Raw genomic sequence first — 25332 nt, 5'->3', positions numbered from 1 at the left:
TAACAGATGTTGTAGTGCAAAAGCTACCTGTGCTGCACTCCCCTCTCGATGTAGGGAGACAATTGAGCAGTGCTTCAGCCCAGGATAACATTCCAAAGGGCACTTTAAAGAACACTGTACTATTTGCCTGGTGCCTGGTACATTATTCTAGTGGCAAAGCCTGCTTTTCAGATCAGCACTGCAACACTTCCTATGGGGTGTAAGGTCAAACTCAGCCCTGGAAAGTCAGTATCCTTTATCCAGGCTTTCATGTCCAGCACCAATTTATGTAGTGCCAGGAAGGAGATATCTCTAGAGGACAGCTCTGAATTCTGAAGCTCACTGAGAAATAGAATTGTTAAATTAACTCCAGTCAAATTGATGAGAAGTGAGACAGAGAGAAACTGGACCTGGCTTTTGAGCCAATGGCTTTGCCTTATTTGCCATTACACAGTTCTCATCAGCTCTGCTGGCTCTGGGATTTCTAAGCTCACAGCCATCAAGAGGGCACAGCTGGGTCTCAGATATTTCTCCCAAAGCTACAGTGCTGTATGTGAAAGCTAAGCTTTGTTTCAGTTCTAAGAGGAGATTTTCCTGTATTTCCAATATTACATTTCAAGCCTGCACATAGCAAAATCTGAGATGTTTTGCAAGAGCAGCTGGGTAACTCCAGTCTGGTGTACCCACTCCATGCAAACTGTGCTCTCTTTTTTTCTCCCCATTGGCTGCACCAAAGGTTGTGTCATTTGGTCACAGGTGAAACTGGGGCAGGTCATGGTGAATTTTAGAGAACAGACATCATCCCTCATGTAGTTTCTATAGAATGGTAGTCACTCATGCTTTGCAGAGGCTGAAACTGAGCCAGTGGCAGAAACAAGGACATGATCTCCCAGGTAGTTCTAGCACCTGAAAAATAACTTGAAAAAGTGCTAAAGCATTTTTCCCAAAGGTTAAACTTCTTCCTAAAATCTGTTGGTTGTAATTATTTTCACCTACCACAAGAAGAAAACCTGAAGATCTGTTTCCTGCACTCCCACCTTCTCACTCTTGGCACATATTCTCAGGCCCAGGGACCTCATTTAGAAGTCATCACACTGGCTTGTTATCAACCAGTGTTACCTTGACCAACAGAGGGCAATACAATGAAGCAAGTGCAGGTCAGTCAATAGTTATTTGCTAGCTCAGTTTTTTTAATTTCCGAGTGTTATTCTGGTTGGCAAAGATAATCTCCATATTGGCACCTGTTTAAAGGAGCAGGGCCAGTCTGATCATCCCATTTACTCCCTGCAGTGTGTAGTACCTCAGGTGCTGTTTTTATTATGTTATACCTTCCATTCAAGTGCCAGACCCAAACTTCTACTGACCGTGTCTCATTTAACTGAGGCTTCACAAGCTTTTATGGAAAGTAGGGCTACACAACTTCATCCTAAAATAATGTCAAGTAGCAAAACACAAGTAGTTTCACTGGGTTTCATTTAAGTTCTTTTGTTATACCCGATTGTCCATAATGGAAAATGTAGCTGTATCTGCATTCCTGGCTCCATCAATAAGACACTTTATTTTCTTACTATTCTGAAGCACTCCCCAAGCTTCTGCTAATAATTTTGCTTGACCTTTATTAAAGACCAAGCATTAGCTGGCAATTAGATTTGGTGATCCCTTTGGTGATTGAGGCTCAGTGATTTACTGTAAATTATAAGTAGTTCAAATGTTTCATTATGTTTGTTCTTTATACAAGCTCTGTGGCCAGGTAAGCACTGACACGATATTCACTGTTAAATGATCTCATTAAACTTCTTAATTTAAGTGGTGCAACACTTCACCTGCCACATTATCCAAGGACTCCTGCAATGCACATTAAACATTCAGCATGAATAGATGCTCTACCATAGTTCACCTTGTTGGGAGTGAAATTTCAGTCCCTGAACATAAGGTTGACTACTTTATGCTGTTTGTCAGAGACAATAAATAATGCAAATAGATAGCAATGTAAAGTAAGAGGCTGAAGACATCAATATCTTTCCCATAAGGTTTTGAAAGAGGTTCTCAAAAGAAAAGACTTTAAATCTTGGAAAAATACCACTAAAATTAAAAAAGTTAAGGAAGGAAGGTGCAGTTATCTTTAAGTTCTTTATGAATGCAATGACTGTGAGAAGTGATTTCTTGAGAACTCTCTGAATCTGTTCCTTTTATATTCACAAGCTCAGAGCAAAAGGAGGGACAAGTCACACAACCTCCCATCTCTGAGTTGCTTGTGGAGGTTTGTCTTTAGCCATTTCACCCCTCCTTTTCCTGCTGAGAATGTTTAACAGAGCTGAACGAAGTCAGGGTGGATAAAGCACCATATCTTTTCACTTAGGCCAATAAATAACATATTGCCTCATGATTAAAGGGAAAAACTTTTGTTGGAGGCACCTTTATGTCCAGACTGTTTGCCAGTGCTTTGTATTGCAGTAAGAAGGAGAAGCACATGGGTTAGAATCTCCTCTGTGCTAGTCTGGACCTACAGACTCCACAAACAAAACATTCAGGCATGAGGAGGAATATCTGGATTTTCCTGGCACACATATGCTTTATTTTACATATTTTTAATTGCTTCCCTCACAAAATGAATAGTTACAATATTTTTCTCCCATGCCTTTATATTTTATGATGCTTAACATCTGCTTCTGGACATCTCTTCTGAAGGATGAAAGGCTCCTGGCAATTCTGCTGTAGTGTGTGAACATAGCAGACTGCTCCCTGGACAGATTTAGGCTTCATCATATTGTATTAACCCCACATATTGAGTATGGTTTTTTTGACTTAGAAGGCTGGATTAGCTTTTATTATCAGAAGAGAAATAGTAAAGGTTTCAGTATTACAGATGGAATGGCAGATGGGAAGCAAAAGCTTAATATGAAGCAGCTCTGGATAAAAGCTATTAATCCACAAAATTCATATGTTCTTATGCAGGGAAACCTAGCAAAACCCACTGCAGTATGACTAACCAGAGAGAAGTGTAAAGTGTCCCTTGCCCATTATCTGACAAACCATGGCACAGGGTCTGAAGGAAAAAAAAAAATCCCTTAAACACCCTATTTACTATTTACTGGGAAAACAATCAGTTCTTCTCTGGATTATGCAGGGAGGTAATGCTTTCCTAAAGATTATAAATAATAATAATTTATAGCATCTCCACCATGAAAATTAAATGGATTCATATATATATGTAAAATATTTAATGAGACAAGATATTCCATGGTTTATAGCTGTAATATGGAATATTAAAATAAATACTTAACGTTGCTTGTAAGTCACTGTCAGTGAAGTTGGAGCACTGAAAAAGGTTTATTATTTTTTGTTGAAGTGCATCATGGTATGAAGAGGAAGCACGTTCCCTTCAGTTCTGGTAACAGGGTGCTTTGGCAGGAAGACAAGTGAGCACTTCAGAGCCTGCCTGGGTGCTGAGAGCCCCCAAAACCCCTGAGAGCCACCAAGAGGCCACCACAGAGCTCTGAGAGCAGCTGCAAGGGGCAAGCACAACCTTCCAGAGCTCCCCCTCTGAAGAAACAAGTGCCTGGAATTTCTCCAGCAGAGGTGGAATGACTGCAAGGCAGCGTGGCACTATCACACTGACTCCATCAGCACTGAACCAACTGCAGCCTGTCCCACAAAGTTGCTGGTTGTTGATGGCCATGTCTGGAAGCCACTGACCCCACTTGAGGTTTGACTTGCTCCACAGGGAACCAGGAACACTCCAGACTGCCCCAGTCATGGCCTCAGTATTACACGGTGGTTAGGGTGGACTCAACACCACAGGACAACTGCACACACCTGCTGGCACTAGTGTACAGCCACACCAGACCTTCAGCACTCTCCTACAATTTATCCTCTTTAATTCACAGTGCCATCACCTACCTCTTCTATGGTCCTGCATTAGTCCACTGTTTAGCATCAATACAGCATTACTCACCAGGAGAGTGAATAATAGGGAATAACTAGCTAGCTTTTCCCAAAACTCAAGAGATAGACAGAAAATTACATACTCTCCCTTATAAGCAAGGTTGATGTGTCAAAATTGTTAGTCCTCTTCCTGTTGCACATCAAAAGTGTTTAAATACTATGATTTCTTAATTCAAGTCCCCATGTTCTAACATCAAGGCAGTCTCAGTAACTCTTGTGCTGTAATCTTTCTCCCCAGAATGTGTTGCATTTCACTGAGAGTGCTTAGAAATGGGCATCAGCAATAAAGCCTCTTGTCAGTCCTCACAAAATCCTCCCTAAGGCATAGGCTCAGGGGTTTTGTCATTGTTCACTTCAGTGGTGATTTCTGTCCAAGGAGCACCTTCAGGAAGGGATTCAAACTTTGAGAGAGATTTTGGAGAAGCCTAACCAGAGGAAGCATATTTCTCTTCCAGGAGTATTAAAACCATGTTGCATCATCACTCATCAGGGAATCGCCCAAGAAAGTCACTTCCTCTTTCATTTCAGCATAGAGGGAAACTGAAGCCACAAGAATAATTTTGTGTTTCCTTCTTCTTAATAACTTGTACAACCTAAACCTAAAACCAGTTTCAGGATACTTGGGGGTTTTTTTTGGTGGCCTTTTTTTGTTTGGTTGGTTTTTTGTTTTTGTTTCTTTTTTGGGTTGGGTTTTTTTACAGACTATCTACTTTTGCACAATATAGCAAACTTACTGAATGCAGCTCAGCCTGGGTGATGTAAATCCAGAAAGAATAGAATTTTGTTTAAAATCACAAGCCTTATCATGTGATGGTATGTGAAATTCTTAGCCTGATGCCATTGGAATGAGGATATTCAGGCAACGGTTGATACTGAAGATATAATTGACTCCTAGCAACTTATTTGTTACTTCTACAGCAACTATCCTCCACAGGAAAAGTAGAAAAAAGGGAGAGGAGTATCTGAATCTATATTCATACCTTTAACCCTTGATGAGACATCAAATGACACTGTTAATCAGAACCCTGTGAGGCAGGAATCTCTCCACGCCTGGGTTTCATCTCCTAAGCTCCAGCATTTCTGGCTACTATCCTCATCCTCTCTTGCAGGTACCCCTTTTGCTGGAAATAATGACTAACTGGAGCAGCCTCTCAGTGAAAGTCCCCCCCCAGGCAAATGGAAGACACATAGGGTACAGGCAGGTGGTTGAATCCTTGGCTAAATTGTGGCTGTCAGACACCAGCTCACCAGCAGGAGTTTTCTGCTGTAAAACAAAAGAAACTGCTTCTCTGCTTCTTGCAGCACAGCACAGACACATCATTGCTTATCTCCATACTTCCTTTAGGAACAAAACATGTACATTCTTAAAATGCTCATTGTACCTGATTGGGTAGTCGGCAGCACTGAGGTTAATGAAGAAATCCCAGGGCCAGTCACTCATCTCCATTAAGTCCTTCATGGTCTGCAGGTAGGTGGTCAGAAGACTTGCTCCTCCCCAGATAGTGGCCATTCTCCAGGAGGTGACTCTCACATTTGGGTACTGGCTGGCAAACTGCAGCACTTGCCGGTGCAAGTAATTGGATCGCTTTACAGGAGAAAAGAGTAATACATTCAAGTTATTGTGTCCAAAATTGTCTCTCCCTGTATTCACTAAAGGCCTACCCTACTTCTTTACTCATTGAGTGCTGCCATTGCTTTTTCACATTGCTTTATTTCAAACAACCTTATTTTCCTAAATGTGCAGAGAGCCCTGGTTAATATTTTTTATTACAACTACAGTAATCACTAACCAGTGTGATTAGCTTTATTCGCCATTTGTCATCATAGAGCCCCAAGGGCTTTTGTAAAGGAGGTGACTGCTATCACCTCCCTTTTACAGAGTGTCACTTGCCCAAGGCACCTCAGGTCAGCTCTCCATCCAGTGGGCCACCACCTCACTCTGCATCAACTTATCAGCTACTGCTGACTAAATGTACAACAGACAGACGAGGGGAGATACTCATCAACACAGAAGGAGAAATGAAGGCTGTTACATAAACAAGATAACAAGAAAAAAAAAATTAAGAAGAAATAAAAAAGAGGCGCCAAACATGTAACAGACGGAGAGACAAAAAGTGACGTGCACTTTATGCAGCAGAGGTAAAGGGAAGATGAAGAAGATGACAAGGATGGGTAGACTGACAGATGGTGAGACAGGCAATTTATAACCAGTGATATATTACCTTGTCAACATGAATGTAATAAAAATGGTCTTTATGGTAAATAGCCTTAAACATGCGCTGGAGCTGCCGGGAAGCTCTGCCATGAACAACCAAGACAAATGCGATCCTGACTGGGTTGGCTGGCATGAACTCTACGGAGTCCTCATCCCACTGAACATTGTTGTTGGCTTTTCCTGTTCAAAAACAAAACACAGGACATCTCTGAGTGTATCCACAGGGCAGGGGTGCAGAGAGCAGTACACATTCCACTTGGCTCCTTCTTCAAAGGCCCTTTGTAGGGCAGGGTGAGAGCTCACGAGGGGTGCCTGTGTCCCATCCCTTTGTACCCCTCTCCTTTGTCCCCACACAGGGCCACCACCCCTTGGGCAGCAGCCCATGCCCATGGGCCTCATCCTGAACAAGGCTGCACAAGCACAAACAAGTACCCAGATGTTCATGAGTTGTATCAAGCTCTACCTGAGTACAGGCATCTGAACCTTCAAAGGAAGCACCTCCAGGTTTGTAACTAGTGTCAAAAGTATTCAAACACTGACAAGGCTGATGCTCCCCCAGAAGGAAAACCCCTGTTTAGCCAAAGCTGCTCATTCCCATGACCAGCACAGCTCTGATGAGAAGCTGGTGGAACTCTGCTACTGAACAGCTGCTGAAGATTATTGACTGGTGGCATTTATTTGTAACAGTAGATGTGCCCTGGAACATTTAAATGTAAGCTGCATGTCTTCAGTTTTTTCATGGAGGACTGGGGCTTTTCCAATACTATTTAAAATACCTGTTCATTTTTATTTTAACAGATCAATTTCTAGTCTTCCTTTTCTAAAACAAACACCACTGTGTGAGTTTCAGACAGGATGTGTCAATAAACTGAAAAGCTGGAAGGACATTTCTAATAAGAAATTTAAAGTGCTTTGGTTTTGGTTTGTGTACCCACTCTGCAATTCAAAAACCAGAACACAATGTAAGAAAAACATAATTTTATCCAAAACACTACATCCATTCTTCAATGCAACAACACCATTCTTCAGTGCTCTGACCTTGTAAGGACCTTTCTCAACAAAAATGACTTAGAAAGAACCTGAAATTTTGAATATTAGCAGACAAAGAAATACCTCCAAGCCAAAAATATTCCTCCTGCCCAGATTTTCCTCTTGCAAATTTTAACTTGATTATTTTTTAAATGAAAGGAATAGTGTTGTCTTAAAAGATACTTGATGTATGTCCCCCCTGACAGAGGTACAATTTTCAAATTTCTAAGAGCTGAGCTGTTACCGGTTTCTACGCTTAGTGCCTTTTGTGATGTCCCTTTCTCCTCCCACCTCCACATCCCCACCACCTCGAGACTCCTCCTGCAGACACTGGAGACATTTGCTCCAGGCTGTAGGACAAATCCGAGGCTGTTCCTGGGCTCAGTTATCAGACAGCCTGAATGCAGCTACAAAGCCCACTGCACCTTCCAGTTATTAAAAACACATGCTCATGTCTGTTTGATTTGATATAAAGAACATGAAAGAAGACATTTGCCAAGAGTGAAGTGAGAGTAAGAGAGAGGGAAAGACACTTTTCCCCAGGTTTTTGAAACTGGAAACATATGTTGGTAAAATTAAACAATACCAAAAGCTTTCTTCTTTTTCAGATGTAAAAATGACAAATAAAGGCTGGACACAGAAAAAAGACCTTTGCCTAATCCTTCTTGGGCATCTCCTCCTCATTCAAGGCAGTAATATAAACTTGGAAAAAACAGACCAACTGAATGTTTGCAGAGCACTGTTTAGGTGATCAAACAATTTGATCCCCTTAACTGTACTGAAATGCCCTTGAGTAATTGAAACTCTCCTTTTAGACAGCCACAGGAGAGATCCTGCTGCAATGGGAGCAGCACATCCCAGAAGGGAATGGCTTCAACACCTCCCACAACTCTCCCTCCAAGGTTCTCCTCAGCAGAGCTTCCCTAGCACACTTCTCTAAGTCAGAGGCTGCTTTCTCCAGCCTGGAGCCCAGGAAAGCTGCACATGTCAGAGTGTTCCCTGTGCCTAGAACAGGGCTCTTTGCTGACTGCCAAGGGCTAAAGGCAGAGTGTCTGTCCAGGGGCACACACAGCTCCCCAACACCACACACAGAGCCCAGAGCCCCAGAGGCTCCCTGCCCCTGTCCACAGCCCCCCAAGGAACATCTCTTTGCAGTAGTGCTGCTCATAAATTAATGCAACTTTATTGCCCCCCCTTGTATTCAGACCAGACATTAGGAAATTTCTAGCCCCACGAAGCACTCTTAACTTTACACGGGACATGAACAATTTAAATGGTATTTCTTTAAAAAACCCTCCATCAATGGAACAATTTTGTTCACTAGGACCCAGAGGAATATTAAAACATCAGAAAGAAAGATTAAATTTAATTTATTCTATAATTTGCAGCTTGTTTATTATGGCCATTAGCCTATGCCCAGTTCTACTGTTTTCTTCTGTGCAGCTGATGAGCTTTGCCATGCACACGTTCTGCAGAGTGATAGGGACAAAAAAAGACTATGAGAGAAAGAAAATATGCTCGCAAAGAGAACTGACAGGGGAATGAAGGGCAATTGCAATTGCAAAAGCAAGCCATTTTTCTTTTAAACTGTTTTCATTTCAAGCTGATGATGTCCCATCAATGAACTCAAATATTTTTAGTGGTTTTCATTACAGTTTTGGATACCTCTCTTTCGAAATCAGTGATTTTCTGCAATGATATGCAGAAGGTGAGGGGAATTTAAAATAGTCATATTGTGGGCCTTTTATTTTAATCTAACTTGCTGTCAATACCCACACTATCATTTGTCTAGCAATTACTGAGAACAAAATCCTCTCAAATTTTCACCTGAAATGCCACCTCACTGCATCAGTTTTCTCTAATAAATTCCTGCAGTGACTTATTTTGTTCTCTTCTGTTTTCCTTCTCTAACCTTTTCCTTTTTTCATGTGCTAGTTTCATTCCTTCTCTTTTAGTTTAAGATTTTTATACTTACATTTACCACCTAAATATTATTATGGCTTTTTAATATAATCCTATTCGTGGCTGCCTGAAGTTTCACAAAGGAAGAATGCTACACTTTCTCCATCTGTCAGACTATCTTCTACTTTGCTTCTACTGTCACTTCCCTGGTTTTAGGTCATGGCTGCTTAGCACCCTCTATTTTGCAGACTACCTCACTGATAAAGAACCAGCCTGGTTTGCAAAGAAGATGAAACTGGCAGGAAACATTAGGCTGAGGATATGCTTATTAAAAAATACAGCAGGACTTCAGAGCTGTGTGAGCAATGTCAGGACCTGAATAGCTCCAGCCACTTCATTTAAATAAAATGAAACCAAAGCCTCACTCATCATGTCAGCGTTTGCATATTAATGAGCTGCCTCAGGTAGGAGCTCATCCTCTTCAGGCTGTTGGGACAGGACACACACAAAACGCATCAGATGACCTCACTTAACATCCTACCATTCACTAGTGATAAAAACCTAAAAGGATTTTAAGGAAGCACTTGGATTTGACAGCTGCTTCAGTACATCACTACACCGCATTCTCCCCGTGCACTAAAGCTCAGCCTGGGTGCTGATTCCAGCTCCACCTTCAGTCACTTCAGTCCTGCAGAAAGCAGCTGCCAAGATCACCTTCTTCTCACCCAGAACCTACAGAGGATTCATGGACATCTTATTTCCTCTGCAGCACTCTCTATTCCCAGCCTTCATTACACTTGTTAGCTCTCAACATTCCATCATCTGCCTTTCCAAGAAAAATGAGCCAAGCCAACACAAGAGAATTCCCATCTCCTCCTGCACAGGTCATTGGGGCATCTCAGTGGAACTGGAGGTGCACTCCATCTCACCTAAAAAGCTTCTTGGGGTGTGGGTATTGCCTGTTGAATGAAGTCTCCTACATTTTAGGAGATTCCCTTTTTCTAGGATAATTTACACAGATCAGTGCTTTACAAACTTTAATAAAAAGCCCGCAATGTCAATAGAAAGTAAAATAAAAACCATCAATGCTTTATAAACCATAATAAAAACCCCACAACGTTAATACAAAGTAAAACAGAACTCATGAAGAATATGATTGTTACAGTTCCATCTTGGGAGCTCAGCTCTACCCTCAGAATTGCTTTGCACATCTGAGTCAGTGGGGAGAGTGAATGGAACATCCTCTTTATTGCCCCTTGGCACAGGTGAAACAGTCCTGGCCTTGAAGCAGGACTTGTCTTAAGCCTCTTCAAAGTTTGCTGTTTCATTACACAATGGGAACAGAGGATAGAAGAGCAACTTCTCACATTGCCTTGCTCCAGAGAACCTGGAACCTCAGCAGAAGAGGAAGTGCACACCCAACTTCATCTTCCAGCCCTTGTATCAAAGAGCATTTATTGTGCTACTCTCCACTGAAAACAAAACCACAGCACTTTGCTCTGTCACCAAATGTCTTTCACAAACTTACTGAGAAAAGTAAAATCTCCCCTTTTGGTTCCTGCTCAAAGCCTGACAGGCCTGACATCAATGTGTTAGCAGGAAACCTGTACCTGTTTTTGAAGATAGCAGGAGAATCTCAGCTCTAGTGCAATTTTAGCTTGTATTTTCTATGCCCAGAGAAATCAATACTCATAATTAAGAGCTTAATTTTCAACTGTTGCAGTATTACTGAATTCCAGAATAATGAAGATAGTGCAATCATTTTCACATTTGTTGTGATGCCACATTATGTTCAATCATCCTCCAATATAACTCAGAGCCAGTCTGCTGATCTCTTACCTCTACTGTTAATTAATGGGATCACACTTCCCCAGCAGCACAAAGCAATCTTTCAATCTATTTTGTGAGCCATCTTATATTTTGTAAATCAATCCATCACCTTCAGTTCTCAGTTTGGTATTGTCCTGGCTGTCCAACAGATTCCCTCTGCACAGAGATACCTAGATGCTGCTGAGTCCATCTGAGCACAGCTGCATGTGTACCCTGTGCCTAGATCCATGAATCAATGGATAGAGGACATTAGTAGAGTTATTGCTGTGTATTTCAGCAGAGTATTTGCTGCTATTACATCCATAAATGCAATCAGAAGTCCTGTCATTATAGCAGAAGTATGAGCCACAATCACTCCAAAGAGGCAGAGCTCTGTAGTCCCTACTTAAAACTCCTAGGAGCAGCTCCATTCCCTTCAGTGGGACCATTTCTGCAGCAGCCAGATGACTGGTAGTTGCTGAACTCAGACTTCCACTATAAACTCCTTTTCAATTGCTCACAAGTCAACAACACAGCAGGTTGAAAATTCCCAGGTTTGGTTTTCATCTAAAAACATTTTCCATTTTGATTAGAGCACAAACAAGTTTGCTGTGTTCAAATTGTGCAAGCCAAAAAAATAAAATAAAATAAATACGATGTTTTCATTTAGGACACAAAAATTTTGTATCAGACCTAGTCATAGAAGTAGTTGGAGGGTTATATAAAAACCACAAAAAATGTCACTGAGCAATTTACCAGTGAGCCAGGACCTGATGAGAAGTCTTTGTCTGAAGGTTTGATAACAGCAACACTGCCCTGGGCTGAGCCAGAACTCTTGCTGGAGCTAAGCCCCAGTGGTCCATCACAGCAAGTGCATCTCTTGCCATGAGGCTCAGAGGGGAAGGGCTGTCTTGTTGCAGTACCCTCCAGTGAGGATGCCCTGCAGAGGAGAGCTGACTTTTGAAGCACACTGTGTGTTAATCGTACTTAGATGAAAAGACAATTTTTCTATGCCAGAGCCTAGAAAACTTTCTTTAGCAACATTAGTCCCAACTTTGGGATGCCAAATTTTACTTCCAGTCTAAAAAATGATTCACTTGTTTTCATGGTGGTCCTTGTGGAGATCTTCAGTGAAAGAAAAGATTTCAGGTGAGCACAGATTATATATATATATATATATATATAATTATTACAATTATGAATATGTAAAATGCCTACTGAAATCAGAAATCACGCTGCTAAAATTCTTTTTTTGCAGTAATGTTTTATCTCCACAGCCCCATTCTACAACTTTTCAGTTTCAGACTATCAAAAATTACAGGGACAATTTATGATCCTCTGTTAACTTCATATGATCAAGTAACCCATAAGCAAGAAATCAATGCAAGGCAGGAGGGAAGCAGTGAGACATAATTTAGAAGCACTCAGTGGCTACAGCATTTAACATTAAAGAGACAGATTTCAGTAATGTTCTTTCCATGCTGAGAAGAAGCCCTGGCTTGGAACAAAGGAGCTGCTGATGTGGGCATTTTGAGTCTTCTTTAGTCATTTCAGAGGGTGACAGAATAAACTTAGGGCAGTCAGAGGAGAAGAGTCACTGCCTTACAGATGGAAATTCCCTTCATGAGATCACTGGAAGCTTCCCTACAGTGAGTTTGTGTGCTGAGAAGCAGTTCTGTATCCCTGTAAAATTTTATATAAAAAGGGAAACTCACTGTAATTACAGATGTAGGTTCAGTTCTGCTGTCCATGAACAGAAAAATAAAAGGCATGAAAGAAGAAAGGTAGAAAGATAGAGGATACATGTAGAACTGTTTCATAGTCACAGCTGGATTTTAAGAAGATGATTTTTTTCTGTTTTATTCTAAGGCAAAAAACCCAAAGATATTTCTCAGTTTGGGAACTTAAAAGAAACCACTTCCACCCCAGCTTTGTCATCCTCCTGTTACAGCTATGCAATGTTTGTGCTACATGCAGCACTTCCAAGACTCATTCAAGAACCCACTGGAGCAGCCATCATCCATTACACAAATCCACAAAGACACCCTGCACCAGAAAATCTGGTGGATGTGTCTTTTTTTCCACAATTTGCAGAATTCATTGCAAATGAAGAAATATAAAAACCTTGAGAACAAGGACAGAAATTTTTTGTATCACAAAACCTGCAAAAGCAGTTGGGATAACACAGAAATGCTCAAAATCAACCTTCAGGGTCTGTGTATGTATGTGTGTGCAGCAGCAGCACATTCATTCACTAAATTTCTAGCAAAAGCAGGCAGCATTTGATTTGAAGCAGCCTACAATATTTCAAACAAAAAATTAGTTCTATCTTGCAGTTGGTATCAAGTCATTACTGAAACCATTTTTATGATTTGCAAATGACCGACTAATTATCAGATTCCACTATACTGCACTTGCAATACGCACTAAACTTAATTTACTACAATACTTATCTAGGCAGGCCAATCATCTCTGTAACAAGCTTGCTTTCCTGACTATTCTAATTATGAAAATGGTAGCATTCCTGGGAGACAAATCTCAATTATTTGTAGTTTTGCTGGAGTGTGTTAGTCAAGCATTTTCTCCCTATTCCTACTGACTGCCATGAATAAATAACACTCCAAAGCAACAGTAAATTAATTAATGTTGAATTAGAATGAATCTTGTAATAATAGTGTTTATCATATCAATTAACAGCCAATTAGCACATTGTGATCAGTGTTATTAGGGTGAATACAGAATGCCTTTTAAAGGAGCATCAGGCTATTTTTACTATATTCAGTGACATTACTGGACTTCAGAGATGTAATGTAAAGCAGGCCCAAGAACAGACACAAATATTCCTTGCAAAGAACATTGATTCCTCTTACACCTTGGTTTGACTTCACAGTCCAAAACTCAACCATGTCCTGGGCTGCATCCAAAGCACTGTGGCCAGCAGGTCAAGGGAGGGGATTCTGCCTCTCTGCTCTTGCGAGAGCCCACCAGGAGAGCTGCAGACACTTCTGATGCCCCCAACAAAAGGACATGGAGCTCTTGGAACATGTCCAGGAGGCCATGAAGTTGGTAAGAGGACTGGAACACCTTTCCCTGTGGAGACAGGCTGAGAGAGCTGGGGCTCTTCAGCCTGGAGAAGAGAAGGTTCTGTGGAGACCACACAGGAACCTTCCAGTGTCTGAGGGAGGCCTGCAGGAGAGGGACCCTTTGTCAGGAGCTGTAGTGCCAGGACAAGGAGCAATGGGTACAAACTGAAAGAGAGGAAATTTGGGTTAGATACTAGGAAGAAATTCTTTACCATGAAGGTGGTGACATACTGGGACAAGTTTGCCCAGGGAGGCTCCAGATGCCCCAATCCTGGAAGTGTCCAAGGCCAGGATGGGTAAGGCCTTGAGCAACCTGGTCTAGTGGAAGGTGTCCCTGCACATGGCAGGATGATCTTTAAGATTCCTTCCAACCCAAACCATCTTTGAGTCTGTGACTTAACATTTGAGAGGTAACACCCTTGGAAACCACAAAAAAAGGGGAAGACCAGTATTTACAGGTGCCTGTGTCACACAGCCTTAAGAAGGAACTCAAAAAAAAAGAGATTTTTAAGCTTGGCTCTCAGGACAAACCCATAGACCATTCCCAGCTCACAGTCAAAACTAGTGAAGCCCAACCAGCTCATCACTGCAATCAGGAGCAGCTCCTGAGTGCACCAGTTCCATGACAACACAGCCAAGATAAAAGGGAAAACAGCAGCCCTGTCTTTTTTGGCTAACACATAAGGTGTGAGAGTTTTCTCACTGTGTGGAGCCACCCTCCTCTGACAGCTCACTGCAGGAGGAGACACTTCACTGAGCTCTTGTGCTCCAGGAGCTGACTTGTGCTCCTTAGGCGGGGAAAGGTTACAGAAGGCAAGAAGAAGTGAAAGGATTGAAATGAAGCACGTGTTTTTTATCTTCTCCGCAACTGGTTGTTGCTAAGGTTGCTCCCATCAACAGCACCAAACTGATGAGAACAGGAATTTGTCATACAAGAGAAGTCATCCCACCACTCCCAAGAAAACTGATGACACAAACCCAGACTGAAATATTTATGAAACCACAGTTTGCATTTTCTGAACAATCAACTGATTCAGGTGGCCTGAATTACACTCCAGAGGCTGCCAGCCCTCTTGCTGCAGATGGATTACATCCCAACTGGAACACCAGTGATAGCCTCACCACCCTTCACGCCAAAATCAACAATGGGCTTTGGAGGCAGCTCTTTTCTGAAGAGCCTCACTCCCTTCCCTCCTAAAAGCCTTTAGAATTCTTGTGCAGGACAAGAAGAAAATGTAGAAAATGCCCTTATTTCAGTTCAGACTTTCTCTTCTGCCTCAAATCATCAGGATGTTTAAGCCTTCAAGGAACAGAAACTTGAAAGTCAATCAGTTACTACGGAACAACCAACATAACAAATACTAAGCAAAATAGCAACAGAAGTATATCAAGGCTTATACTTCAAATTAGCATTTGAAACAGCCTTTGCTGATTGGAGTGTCTGTTCCAGTGTGTTTGGAGACTGGCACACTGTAACCTTTACACCATCTCTTCCTCTCATGCTCACAGCAAGAATAATCAATAAGGAGTGAAAACACAAGCAATTACACACATCTCTACTTCACATAAGCTCCCAGGAGATATTATGCACTGCTGAGACTACCAAGAAAAGAATAGGTAGATAAAAGCACGTTTGTTACCTGCCTGATCAATGTTTTCCCTTTCTGTTTTACTGTGCTGTCATCTTTCAAGTCCTATGTAAAGTATCTCTTCCCCCAAATAATCTTAAGAAATTAACAGTTAATCATTACAATCACCTGGTGTAAGTCTAGGACCAAGTTAATTTATACCATACGAGTATCTGGTCTGTTAACTCAAAGTTAATCTTCCCTTTGAGATTCCATTACATCTGTCTCCTATTTTTTGAATGTAGAATTGGAAGGACAGAGTCTGCCTTTATTCTCTGCTCAAAATAATTATGAACATAGTGCTGGAAACAGACCAAAAAAGTAAAGACTTTCACATGTATTTTACAGAGCTAGTTTGAAAAGGTCAAGTTAGGTACTGAGAATAAAGGCTGCACTAGCAAAAGCAAGAATCAACCCTCATACCTGTTCCCTGTGTCAACACGGTGCAAAATGGGAAAGTTTAGCCTCATGTTTTAGCTGGCACCTGCAGTGTGAGTGAAATTAATGTGTATTTCATAATACAGTCAAAAGAGAGAGAAAAGATAAATAGTACAGGTCTGTGCAGATTCACTCCAAAGCATCCCCTGCATCCCTTTGAGTTAAACTTTACAGGCTTCAAAGGCTGCAGGGCTGGACTAAGTGCTGCTAAGAACCTCACACTGTGGCAATAAAAGATGTGCCAGATGTCAGATTCATGTATGTGTAGGTACAATAAATACATATATGCCTTGAGTTTGTATACACTGGTAGAATAGCTAGGAAACAGTGGGAATTAAAGCATTGAAAGTAAAACAGCACACCTCAAAAACAAGCTTCCCCCAGAAACAAATGCAGTTTCTCCACTCAGAGTATACATTTTTCAGCATAACTGATTCTTTGACACATAACTGTTATCAAATATCCATTATGTCAAAGGACACTGGTGAGCAATGACTTTTTCAAATGACCCAAACTACTTTTCGCTTGCCCATGTGAATGGTAACATATGAATTATTTTATAATTGATCAGCTTTTGTGCTTCCAGAAAGCACCTGTGTATTCCTTGCTACCATGTGTACCACATAAAGGATTATTGTGGAATGTGAATAATTTTACTCAACAGAGAAGGAAGAAAGGACCAAGTATATTGCTTGTCAGACAGAGAACACAACATAATTATATTGTGACATTTCCACCAGCAAATACATTCTACTGTAAGCAATTAACACTGGTTCCTTCAGCAGACTTCAAAAATGTAATTGTATGGTATGCTCAGTTACAATAACATCTGATTAATAAATGACACCACACTACTTCAGCTAGACTTTAGCATATACAGACAGCTTAAAACACAAGACAAATAGATGGATGTTAATTCTTGCACAGGCCACCCTTACACCCCAAAACTGTTCATTAATATAGAAAATGTTAAGGACATAAATAGTCACATTATCAGAAAGAACAAGCACCAGTGACAGTGAGTACTCTAACTAAAATAGAGAATTTTGGTCTGTGCAGTGCATGTAACAGCCTATGTCTCTCCTCCTGGAAATGGGCAAGGCAGGTCTGGGCTCTCCTTCCTGGCTGGAATGCTTTCCAGAAGCTGCTTCTGATCAAGAGGGATTAGTAAAGATGGTTTAAGAAGGAAAAAAAAAAAAAAAAAAATCATCGGGCACTAATCCTCTAAACATTTCATAGCCAACATATCTTTAACACAATCCCTCTAATCCAATTAGGGTCCCTTGAAAATCCTATCTTGGATTCCATGCTTCATTGTGATGGGCTCTGTGTGAGGGAAACATGCACTCAGCAGAGCTGCTGAGCACCTGCTCTGCCCCTGGCCCCAGCCCTGCCTGGAGCTGCCCAGCTCCAGCTGCAGCAGCACCAAACCTGACACATCTGTCAGGGTCAGCACCTCCAACATTCGCCCCTTCGCAACAGCACGGAAGACAACCCCTAATACAAAGCTTTTGCCAGCAAGGAACAAATTAATATGAATTAACTGAGCTTGATTTTTAAATGTTCTCATGAAAATTGTTTGCACTGGTATTCAAGAGGGTGCACAGTTATATTCATATATTCACAGTTAAAGTGATGGGCAAAGGATAGAACAAAACAGCACAGTCTTGTTGCTAAAATAAAGGACTTGCACTCCATTACTCCATCACAGAATAAAAAGATCCCATTAACATACCACTAGAGGAAAACAAAGGGAAAATCAAATTGCCAGCATCAGAAAATGTTCAACAAAAGCAACATAAAGTGATTCTTCTGTATTTCAATTGACATTACAGTTTTGCTAAAAAAATCCAATGTGCAGAAAACATCACTTTATTGACTAAATAAATTACTGGCTGCTGTTAAAAGCATCTGGGGAGAATTTGTATGCAAAATGCATTCTCACAATAATACCATAATTTATAAATGAGTTATAAATTTCTCTCAGATTTTAACAAGTCTGTGATGCCCTTGGATGTCAAGGAGCTGCTTAAACAGTAACTTGTAAAGGGTCTTCTCTATACTGCCCAAGAGGAGTATCTGTGCAATGTCTGAAAGAAAAAAATACATGCCGGCTTCTTACAGACAAAAATAATAATGAGGATAATTTCTAAAATTATCTTAACTCTGCCCCTCAGAGTCTCTTTTCCCATTCTGCAACTTCACTTCATGTCAGCAGTCAGAGGTACTAAATTTGGCCCCAGGCCCTTCCCATTTCCTGCAGCTGGGACTTCTCCTGCCTCCCAGCAGTGCTGCCTGTGTGCTGGCAGGGTTTGGGCAGGACCTTGGCACAGGGAGGCTCTGCTTGTGCACAGCTCATCCCACCCCTCTGAATCTGGGGAGCCTGGCAGAGGTGAGCTGTGCATTAGTGTGGATCCCCAGGGAAAACTCAAAGGTGCAGCACACTGTGAGACAGAGCACACATCCAAGTTGTTTCGCATTTTAAATAGGTAAAGCAAGTGCTAAAAACTGCTTTGAAGGTCTAGATGTAATCCAGCAGTATTGCTTTCCCATGTTTGGGTTTTCCTCCTGCCATCTCTCATTCATCCACGAGCTATTTGATCATCTCTATCATAAGGGGAGGCTTAAAAGAGGAAAATAAAAAAACCCAAACTCAAACAACTCGTGTTGAGATGTAATTCAGTTCCTCCTCCTCTAAAATGACAGAGCCCCAAACAAATTCATTCACAACTTGGCTTTTATGGTACAGTAGGGCATGAAAATCATCAACTGGCTGCAAAACTGCTAAGTAAACCTAATTTAGGAGATGAAAATGTGTGAAACACAAGAAGCATCTCACAGGTTGTAAAATGACATGTTTATTTAAAAAAGAGACCAGGAAAAATAAGAAATGTTGGCAGAGGATTGCAGGTAGATGCCAAAGACTCCCTGGCTGTCGGGTGGTCAGAGCTGCCCATGAGCTGCACACTCCCAAGCCAGGGCAAGGTGCTCACAGCCCTGACACCCAGCACCCCTGAGAGGGAGGCAGGAACAAAGCCCCAGCAGGTTTGTGGCAGAAATAGTTCTGTACTGCACTATCCAGGGCCAGCAGGGAGGCCAGGAGCAGCAGCTCAGCACAGAGAGGAACCAGCAGCACCAGGAGCCAGCGAGGTCTGCAGCGAGCTCTGCTCTCACTGCAGCTGCTCTGCCTGTCGGGAGCTCAGCCTCCTCACAGCTAAAAAGATAAACTCCCACAAAGATGATCTGCAATTGAGCCAAGAAGAAATATTATTTGTTAAGGCAAGGAGGTAGTTATTGAGTAGTAACAACATAATGTCATTCAGCTCATCTGCTGGATTCATTTCAGTCCATCTCCTACTCTGCAGCCCCTCTGAAGTCAATGGAGAATGGACAGTGTAAAATCAGTATCAAAAGAGAATTAGCATATCTGAGCCAAATTCTGCTCATGTTCCAGTTCTGAACAACCCCTGATCTATAAAAATGCAGATTACTTTTGAGCCTCCTTAACAATCCTCCGTTATGGCTAAAAGAATAAAAAATACCTGAGCTGCAATTTCTTTCAAGTATAATTTAATTTCCCCATCTTTATTTTGACACTAAAAGAACGATGAAAAATCTCTTCATATTATTTCTCAAGACACAATTGCTAGAAGGTGAACTGTTTATCCACACACACACCATTCATTCTGACCCTTTTTCTATGAGACTGGATGACCCTGCCCCTATTGTCACAGCAAGTACCAACTTTATGAAAGAACACTTAATTTCTGGAATGACTTTTTGTGTAAACTAACCCAATGTCTCCTGACAACAAATCCTTACCCTTCAATAGCACAACTTTCTTTGAGTTGAAGACATCATCTGAAAGAGAATGCCTGTGCTGACAATATTTTGATTAGAACAAAATAATTTTATAAATTCAAAAGTGAACCAGTATGGAAAAGTTTAATATTATTGTAAATGAAGTATTTAAAAGTAAAAATTATACTTGACACTCTAATTACATTGCCCCAGAGTATAATCCCAAAAGAACACAGAGACCTTTTGCCAAAGGTGATTTGAGTGTTAATATGAAACTCAACGTGGGCTCATTTTAATTACATATGTGCCTGCTGAGAACATATGATAGAGTCCAAAAAGCTAATTCATTGTCAGCATGACAGCAGGACCTAATATTAAATCTTGCACACCAAGTAAATTTTCCAGATTACCAATTACTACACAAAAATAGGACACGTTGCAAAAGTGGTAATCAGCATGAAAGCAAAAATACAAAAAAATATTGCCAAACAGAGCTCAGCTCTGGGCCAGCTGATATTGCCAAACAGAGCTCAGCTCTGGGCCAGCTGTGGGTACAGGAAATCTCCCAGCAGTTCATCCTTTTTTCTTCAACACCAGAAAAATTCATTGGTCCATCTCTAACCCTACTGACACCAGGTTTGCACTGATTTCCACAGCATTGATCCTCATTGGCACTGTAATAAAGTGGCACTGCTGTCTATAAAACTCTTTAGCAATACAGAACAGCACTTCAAAGTAGATTTTAGTGTGCTTTTTTATTTTTTCATACTTCACCCTAAATTTTCTTCATTTAAAAGAAATTACTGAGTGATTTTGTGTTCTCAAGTTCCTGACAGGTTTCTGGCACTGAAAAAAATGTTAGGAGTAAGTTTATAACTCTTAATTCTAACAGGTATTTTGGTTTACTTTTAATTGTGGATAAATTCATGCATCAGTCAGTATTTTCTACAGAAACTGCCTGGAGTATGAAGAGGAGAACCCAGAGTCACAAGGATGAGCTAACCCTGGGGAAATGAGACATAACCACAATTGTGAAGGCAGCAGAGACCCAGCCAATACTTCCAACTGCATCTTTACCTGCCCTTTTGTTGCTTTACTGATGCATTATTAATTAATAACTACTGAGTGTTCCCAACAGAGCATTTTAAATAACAGCTGAATTTCTTTATGGATGATTATGAATAATAAAAGTAAGTCTGCAATGTTCAAAGCAACAAACAAACCCAGGTAGGGAGCCTGAACTGCAATAAAAACTGCCCTTTGAAGCTTGAGCATTTGGGGGTTCCTAAATGTCTCCTGTGTAGTATTACACAATTTCCAGTCTAGCTTAATCCAATTAGTCTGAAGAAATGTAGGATTTCCTCCGTTTTGCCTCAGCACAAACTCAGCTGTTTGAAAGGGAGACGATGGCATTTTAGAAAAGCTGCAGGGTTAGTTTGGTTCACTGCTTTATCCAAATGAAGCTACACCAATTTAGTCCAGCTAACAATTACAGTTTTCAGTTCTCAACTCAGATAATGAAAAGAAAATTGTCAAATCACAATTACTTCTATGCAAGATCTATGCAAATGATGAAAAATATTTCAGCAGCTCTGAAATGTATTATTCAGGGATGATGCAAGGTTTTCATATTCTACTTGAATTCTGGACAAAACTTACCAAGCACTGAAGGTGCTCTGGGGGCACCTCTGTGGTATTTCAGCTGGATAGTTTTAGGCATAGCTGAAATAAATTTGTAATGCTTTAAGATGAAAACTCATTTGAAGGTTGTATTTATCCATAGGATAATTTTTTCTATCTCCACCACCTCAAAAAATGAAAAGCCTCCTACTATTTGAATAAAATTCCAGCATTAGTTTTCAAAAATATTGCTGCCTTTAAGGCAGAAAGGAACTCACATTTCTATTCAGTCTTTACTAGATTTAGTTACTTTTTTTTTTCTTTTTTTTTTTTTTTTTTTCCTATAGACTATGCTTAATATTTCTTTCTGGTGTTTAAACTTGTACTTGCACAGGAAAAAGGCAGTTTCAGCTGTGCTTTCTGATCCTTTTATCTGCCTCATGACAAATAGCCCAGGCACTTGCCATATAACACTTGGTAGGTGGGGTAGAAAACAAGTTGCCTACTTCATTTTCTGAAGATGAAATGCAGAATTATAAATCTGTATTTAGGCAAAGTGCAGACAAAAGGACACCAGGAAGAGGCCATGCAGGGCAGGGCACACAGAGCACAGAAGGGCTGTTTTGATGGCCATTTGTAGGGGATCAGCCTCACGCCCAGCTCCCAGGGCCAAACCCCAAAGGCTCCTGTGCTCTCCCCAGGCCAGGTGCTGCTGTGGCAGGCAGCCCCTGCACCCTGAGCAGGGGCAGTGGCAGCTCAGCCCCAGCCAGGTGCCCCGTGTGCCCCTGGCCACTGTGCAGCTCCTGCCAGCCCTGCTGTGCCCTCCAGGACAGCCAGCAGGGCAAGGGCAGCTCAGCTCAGCCCTGGACACAGACTGTACTCATCCTCCAAAGCAGACAGAATCTGCTCTCCATTCCCCACACAAACTACTACTTATGCTTTTTCTTTCTGATATTTCTGTCTTTGAATCTTCATTCTTCTGCTTTATGGTTCAGTCCTTCTACAGGGATTCATAGAAAATAGAAAGAATAACACCTTTTTTACTTTCAGATATTAAGATGGATCATTATTCCTCCCGATGTGTTAGAAGATATTTATCAGTTTGACTTATGAGGCCTTTCTGACTGTGAAGACTTAAACATCGATTTAATGACAACTTAAAGACTACTAAAACTGTAGGAGATTGCATTAGATAAATAATTTAACAATAAAAGGCATATCAAGGCAGACATTATTGCAACCTTCCACCGATCAATCACCATTTTCCATGTTTATCCAATTTTCATCTCAAGGTTCGGTATATCAAATTGCCCAGACATACACTACACAACTGAAATAACTTCATCATTGAATAAAACTGCATAGCCATTAGAATTCTCTAATATCAAGATAGCTGACATTATGTTAAATATTGGCCTCAGTTCCATAGGGTAATAAATTTTGACCTAAATCCAATCTTTCATGGATAGCTGATTCATAATGAAAAATTACTGGTTTGTCACTTTACCTTGGGAAATTTATTGTGGAAACTAATATAGCACCAGGCAGGCTTTGAAATATATGATAAGTAAAACCACAGTTCCCTTCCTAAGCACCCTGAAACAAAGGGAACAGATTTGGTCTGGTACAAAAACATCTGACATACAGATAGCTACCAGAAAAAGAAAAAAAGAGAGAAAAGAGAATTTTTCCTCCTTAAAGATATTTTCATTCAGCAAACTCCCCGAGGGAACTCAGAAAAAAACTTGTTATTTTTTAACATAATTATTTTAAAGTCTCTTGATAAACAAGATTTAAAATCCACATAAATAACAAACTAACTGTAACATCACCACCCCCATTTTTCCTCTGCATGTGTCTGCAGTGGAGCTAAATACCTGTCTGTACATGACATGAGCTGTGTGAGGCACCCCAATGAGCCTGTGCCACATCAAAGAACAAAACCAAGTTTCCCCAGTATTAGTCTAGAACTCAACTTCTGTGAGTGCTTCTGGGTTGGCCCATGATATGGTGTAATGGAGCATATTCCTGCTGTCCCTCCTTAGTTTACAGCTCTTTAATAACTTCTAGAGCAATCATATTGCAGATTCCTTTTTCTTCTTCTTGAAGTGATCCTTCTGCTTGAATGGATTTCAGTAGAATTTTCTGAGTGATTTCAAGTTTGCACATTAGGAGCCCCCTAACATCCCTGATTTATTTCCTAAAATTCTGCAGCCTGCAGCCATGACAACACAAATGTTTGCATATTTGACAAATTATGTCTACAAAAGGCCAGAAATGCTTGAGAGAAATGAAAATGAGTGAACTTGTGTGCTAACTGCAGCATTTTTATCAATTGTAAATGATGGAGCTGAATCTAGTAGGATTTCTCACTAAGATTTCCTTTTTGATGATCAGGTTAAGAATGCCAGAGATGTCTGAAGCTTCCTTGTAATATTTCTCATGAGCCTGTCAGAAGTGATTTTCTCATATGCTTTTCAGAGATCTGCAAGGTAAAACATTTTCAGAATCAGAACTGCTGTACAACTGTTCTTATTCCCAAATGCTGGATGGATGGGCTTTGCTTTGGACTGTAAACTTCCACAGACTGGTAAGACAAGAATCTCTACCTCTTCATCTTTGCTTGCCCCTATAAGAACAAAATTGTCTTGTTTCTCAGTGAATCTAAAATGTTGGTGCTAGAAATGCATAGAAACATTTTATGGTTCACTGATAAAGGTTACAGAATAAATTTACTGAAGTAAGACATCACTTAAGAGGGGTCAGTAAAGCTACTTTATTACTTCAGTTAAACCTCTTACCCACTTTGCTTTGAACACTTCACAGGAAGCTTGGGTTTGTGATCACCTCCTGGCAGAAAATTATAGATTTGTTTACAAAACCGTATCAGCTCTGTGTAGCCTCCCTCTGCTCTGGCTTGGCAAGTCCAGTGTGTGTTATACAGAAGTCTTTTCCACGATGTTTCTTGGTAGCTCTCCTCACAATTAATCTCAAACACATCTCTCCTTAGCCATTTGTTTCTCTGACAAGGTGGCCAAATGAACCAGGCTGGGTTCTCCTGCCCAGCTTTCCCTTCTGTAAGGGAGTATATTCCTCACATGCTTTTGCCTAAATGACCAAAGAAAGTGACTGTCTCAGACAGAGAGAATGACTTGAGGATAGATCCTCAAACCTGCTCAGAGTGTCACAGGGAAATCCTCCCAGAGCACCTACACCTCATCCCATGCAAAAGAGAAAGTACAAATGGGTAAAACATATATTGCAGTAAATTTCTCTTTTGAACTTCCCTATTCCTCTCCACTATTCACTAAATTGCCCAGAATGAATCACAGCCCAGAAATAGCAGAACATGAAAATGTATGGTTCTGTTTAGTCATACTACTGTCGAGCTCCTCACAGCAGCACAGCAACACACACAGAGCTTCCAGCCCGAGAGTGGCAGGGCTTGCAGTGCTCACTGCACAGCAATATCCAGCACCTGCCTGCAGCCCTTCATTTGCAATTAAAACCACAGGTGAGTAAGCAGCCAGACTGCTTAAGCTGCTGTTTAGAGCCACTCACCAACAAAGGTGCATTCTCACCAGCAAAGTGTTCCTCTTACAACTTGTAATGAGTTACAGAAATGAATCAAAACTTCAACAAAACACTTCTATTAGTATGGGCAAGGAAGTCTCCAGAAAAGAGACACAATCACCTTGCAACAAAGAGAATGATACAAGCCAATATATTCCAGCTACACCAGGGCTGTCTGAACTTCAGCTGAGTAGTGAGGCTTCCAATGAGATTTGTAGAAAAAGATCCTTTTGACTGACAGCTCTTTTCTGTGGTGCTCTCTGACAGGACCTACAACTGTTGCAGACTATTGGGGAAAGTTTAGGTTGGG

The 25332-nt window shown here is 41.0% G+C and overlaps 1 protein-coding gene across 2 annotated transcripts in view; it reads right to left on the bottom strand.

Annotated features, from left to right (window-relative positions):
• Positions 1-25332, bottom strand: part of XYLT1 (xylosyltransferase 1) — a 176835-nt gene that overhangs the window by 56610 nt on the left and 94893 nt on the right. For both annotated transcript variants that reach the window (XM_021539810.3, XM_021539812.3), the window contains 2 exons: positions 6147-6319; positions 5307-5509 (listed from right to left, as the gene is read on the bottom strand). In XM_021539810.3, coding sequence (XP_021395485.2) covers positions 5307-5509; positions 6147-6319 — 376 coding nt within the window. The remainder of the gene's footprint in view (positions 1-5306; positions 5510-6146; positions 6320-25332) is intronic.

The sequence above is a fragment of the Lonchura striata genome, chromosome 16 (assembly GCF_046129695.1).
Source record: "Lonchura striata isolate bLonStr1 chromosome 16, bLonStr1.mat, whole genome shotgun sequence".
NCBI lineage: Eukaryota > Metazoa > Chordata > Aves > Passeriformes > Estrildidae > Lonchura > Lonchura striata.
Note: the sequence above shows the minus strand (reverse complement) of the source record. Positions and strands in the feature narration are given on the sequence as shown.